The sequence below is a fragment of the Myotis davidii genome, unplaced genomic scaffold, assembly GCF_000327345.1.
Source record: "Myotis davidii unplaced genomic scaffold, ASM32734v1 scaffold1105, whole genome shotgun sequence".
In the NCBI taxonomy this organism is placed as follows: Eukaryota; Metazoa; Chordata; class Mammalia; order Chiroptera; family Vespertilionidae; genus Myotis; species Myotis davidii.
The window spans coordinates 440,761-445,546 of NW_006296063.1; the positions used below are offsets into that span (position 1 = coordinate 440,761).

Consider the following 4,786-nt stretch of genomic DNA (forward strand, 5'->3'; position numbering starts at 1 on the left):
TGATATCTCTTAAGGTGTACGTATGTGAAGAACCTTGAAGAAATAATAAAATTCATTCAAGTGACAAAAACATAGTATATGATGATGAAAAATACATTTATTTTTTAATGTATACATGTACACTGGTAGTCTGACAGAAAACTTTATGACTCCATTTGATATTATCAGTGGGACTTTGGCTGCTGCATCACCGATGACAGAGATTTTACGTCAGGTTTATATTTTGTGACCTTCAGAGATATGCACGAGCTACTACTTTCATCCATCAGGCTACTCCTATTATGAGACTTAACAAAATTCATCACTGGGAGCAAAGATTTTATTTATGTAAGATGCACCTACACTGAATTTATCTGAAAAATAAAAAAGTTGATATTAAGAAAAAAATTGTAAATGGAAGATTATAAGAGAGGGTTTTGCGTGCCAGCTAAAGTTATTGGCGTGCCATGTTTGGCACGCGTGCCGAGGGTTGCCCACCCCTGTCCTAGACATTGTGCTAAATGTTTTACATATATTATGCTATTTAATCATCACAAATGTCATGTGGACAGAATTATAACTCCCATTATTCACACGAGAAACATTGTGCTCATGGGGGCTTTAAGTAACTTTCTCATGGCCATTTTGCTAGTATCTAGTGGAGGATCTGTAATTCAAATTCAGCCTTGCAGGTAGTGGAGCACAAAGGCCTTATCACTTTTCTGTGTTGGCTGCCTCGGCCTCCACTGTGTGTCTGTCTGTCCTGAAGCCTCGCTGTCCCCATTCACTTCAGTTTCTGGCTTATCCTTATATTAAGCTTGAATATCAAATTGAAGAAAGACATATTTGAAGTATAAATAGCCCAGGATAAAGAAGTGGACACACACACACACACACACACACACACACACACACATAGACAACAAATGTGAAGGTTCTTGGTACATTAAGAAGTGAAGTGTAACATGCAGGAGACCATTCTATTAACTGTGACTAAAACTCTCCCCGCGCATCCTGCCTTCCATATTTCTGTTCTGCCACCCTGGTTACCTCTTCTCCAGCAATCCTCTTTCCTTTGCCTACTCCCCCACTCCATGTAATGAACCATCCATTGTATCAATTAAACCTCCCCCAGATTTCTCCCTCCTTTCCAACTATCCCTGTGGCTCTGCTCTCATTCAGATTGGTATAACTCCTTCCCTGGGAGAAAGGAGGCTTTAGTCTGTCCCTCCTGCAAGCATTCTTCCCTGACTCCACTAGAGGGGTCTTCTGAAAAAAACAAACAAAAACCAAAAAAAACCCAGTTCTGACATGCAATGTCCTTGTTAAAAACTCTTATGTGACTTCCCCTTTGACTACAGAATAAAGTGCAAGTTCTTGACTGCCATTGAAATTCCAGCACTTACCTGTCCATCCTCCCATTCCAGCTTTATTTCCCACTAGAGGCCTAGTGCACAAATTCATGCACCGCTGGGGTCCTTGGTCTGTGGGAATTGGGCCAAACCCGGCTCTCTGATATCCCCAGAGGGGTCCCAGATTACGAGCAGGTGCAGGACAAGCCAAAGGACCCCACTGGTGCACAATCAGGGCCAGGGAAGGACTGCAGGAGGGCTCCAGGGCATGTCCAGCCCATCTTGCCCAGTCCCTATTCTGCCCCCTGGTGGTCAGTGTGTGTCATAGCGACTAGTCAAATGGTCGAACAGTGGGAAGGATACTTAGCATATTAGGCTCATATATATATATCGGAGGCAGGAGAGGCTCTTGCCACTGCTGATACACTCACCAGCCATGAGCCGGGCTTCTGCCTGAGTGGCGCTTTCCCTGTGGGAGTGCACTGACCACCAGGGGGCAGCTCCTCTGTTGAGCATCTGCCCCCTGGTGGTCAGTGGACATCATAGAGACTGTTCATTCTGCTGTTTGATTTGCATATTAGCCTTTTATTATATAGGATATAGATAGCACCTCTTCACACAAGTGCTTCCTGCAAACTCTTCCTTGTTCTCTATCAAGCACCACACATTTCTGATTTCAACGCCTTGGCTGGCTCCCTGCTTGGAATGTCCATCTCTTAAACTCTGTCTGTGAGACCTACCTATTGCTGCCAAGCTCAAGTCCATGTGAAGTACAACTTTCTCTAGCCTGTATGCAGATTCCAGGACTGCCCAGTTAGAGGCAGTCCTATCTTCCTGGGAATAGCAGGGCAATCATAACTTTCTATTTTGTGTTAATACTTTTTGAGAGAAGCTCACTCTCCTCTCTTGCACCACATATGTGGGAGCCAAGTCCATGTCTGAGGCCTTGCTGTATATTCTTCCATCACCAAGTCCAGGGCCTAGTACAGACAAGAACATGTGAAATACTTGGAGAACTGGAAAATGTGAATAATCTCAACCCTTAAGAGAAAGGTGCCCTGGGTGGGTCCTCTGATTAAGAAGCTGTAACCGCTTGCCTCTTGGCTGCCTGGGATTCAGTCACTCATTCAGCAAATATAAATAACAAGGCATTTGAACTCAACCCAGGAGAAGACAGGTAAATTAGACAAACCGCCATCTTCTGGAGCTCCAATGCCCATGGAGGAACAGACATGTATATAAGACACTTCAAGTGCAAGGTTAGCTATAGTAAGTACCTCTCTGCAGCAGTCTGGTGCTGGACAGAAAGGCAGACAGATGGCCAGACAGCTTTCTTTGTCTGGAGGCTCAGGAATGTTCTGTGTTTGCCTCTTCTCTGATCTGCAGCATGTCTCCCTAGGGCAAGAGTGGCTACATAATTTACAGGGCACGGGGAAAAATAAAAATGCAGGACCACTTGTTCAAAAATTATTAAGAATTTTGAAAGGGCAACAGCAAAACATTAAACAAAGCATGGGGTCCTTCTATGTGCAGAGCCTGTGAAATTGCACAGGTCTCACACCCATGAAACTGGCCCTGTCACAGGGCTGGGAAGCATACACACAGGAGGTCTGAATGTGCCCTGCAGTCTTCTCTCTTGCACAGAGTCTAAAGGGAGTCCAGATCACAGTGAACTTAATGGCACTAGGATGCACAGCTGCACAAAGGACATACCAAATATTTGTTGAGTGCCTACTGTGTGCCCAGAACTCATCTAAGTTTCAGAGATGTGGTGGAAAATCAGACAGACACATTTGTTTTGTTTTGTATTTGTCACTGAGCTTACTCCAGTAGAGGAAAGCCACCATAAACAGCTCACAAAAAATTGCCCAAGAAAATTATTAGTTAGTGCACAGTGTTGTGAAGATGACAAGGAGGTGAGAAATAGAAAGGGTGTATTTGACTAGTGTAATACAGCAAAGCCTCTCCAATGAGCCACCAGGTTAGCTGGGATGCACACAGCCCATTCTAGAGCAACAGGTAAGGAGGCTGCTAGTGTTTGGAATCAGCTTGATGTCAAATCTCTGCAATCCTTTCCCCTCTGAAGTGAATCATGAGGATCTAGGCAAGAAAAATAAATCCAAGGATACTTAAGACTCTTGAGATGTCCCCCCTGAATGGGGACATTGACCCCCATCCCCAATGCCAGTGCCCTCTCACTTTTTCTGGCATCACCTAGAGCCAAGTCTCCAGAAAGATTTGACCAGCTGATCTTGCAGAGGAGATTTCCAAGGTCCCTCCACTCCAGGTGTCCAACTCACACCCAGGCCCCCAGGCTAAACCAGAAGCTAGTGTGTCAGTGTCTCTGTGGAGTGTTGCAAAAGTCCTCCAGTGAATGCCTGAGCCTGGTCTTCTGTTTTAAAGGCCTCTCAGTCCTCCAAAGGCCTAGGAAACTGCTCATATAGTAGCTCATATCAGAGTTTGCTAGGGAAATTCCCAAGTCTCCTTCCCCTGTGTCAAGGAAGGTGCTAAATAACCTAGTTGCCTTTGGATGCCAGGAGATGTGCTCTGAGAGACTGGAAGGTGTGGAATGAGGGTGTGGGAAATATCAGAAGCTAGGCTACTTTTGAAAAACAATGGGGTGCAACAGGTGGTGATGGGGAGCCAAGAACTAGAGGGCATGGTTCCAGCCTGCAGTGCGTCAATGGGCTGGAGGGGATCATGGAAAAAGAAAAAGCCCACCCAGCCTACCCATGGTGCCCTTGCCCGGCCCAGTCTGCTGCTGTCTTCGCAGCCACAGCCTGGGACCGCTGGTTTCTTTTGCCTGGGGCCAGCTTATTGCCAGCTCGCCAGCATCCTCCCTCTTCTGTCCCCCGCCCCTGGCTGTCTGGCTGCGCTGCAGTGGTGAGGGCAGAGGGGAGCGACCCCCTCCACTCCCTGCTGCCGCAGCAAACACGTCGTCGGAGATTTCCATCGGGGCCCAGGGGGCGGGGCCAAGGCAGGGCGAGTGGGAGGAGTGAAAGTTGGAGCCCAGCAAAACCCTCCACACTGCACTTGGTGCAGCAAGACCGTGCGCAGCGACCTCCGCACAGGTGGTCGCTCCGGTCTCTGGCAAGATGTTGGCCAAAGTTCTCCTGATCCTTCTGGGTTTGCCCATAATCCTGCCGTCTAGGTGAGTCTCCATCCCGGAATCCAGGATCCTTTCCCGCCCAGCTCCCTCTCCCTGGGAGCGAGGCCGGCTCTGGGGAGCCGCGCACACCTTGTCCCCAGCACTTGTGCAGCCACCCTCCGCACCCGCACCGCTTCCTCCCGGACCGAAGCTCTGGGTCCCTGAAAGGGCGCGTCTGGGAACCAAGGCGGGATGCTTGTCCCCACGCCGCTCCTGTCGCTGGACTCCCCCTCTCCAAACCAGTGCGGCGGTTGAGAATCAGCATGCCCTCTCTCTCAGTCTTCCGTGGGAAGAGGTGAGAGGCGGG

The 4,786-nt window shown here is 48.2% G+C and overlaps 1 protein-coding gene across 1 annotated transcript in view; it reads left to right on the top strand.

Moving 5' to 3' along the window:
* The first annotated feature begins 4,364 nt into the window (after positions 1–4,364).
* The window catches only part of GABRE (gamma-aminobutyric acid type A receptor epsilon subunit), a 19,233-nt gene continuing 18,811 nt past the window's right edge, over positions 4,365–4,786 (top strand). The window contains exon 1 of the mRNA XM_006771002.2: positions 4,365–4,482. Within this exon, the coding sequence (XP_006771065.1) occupies positions 4,427–4,482 (56 nt within the window). The 5' untranslated portion in view covers positions 4,365–4,426. The remainder of the gene's footprint in view (positions 4,483–4,786) is intronic.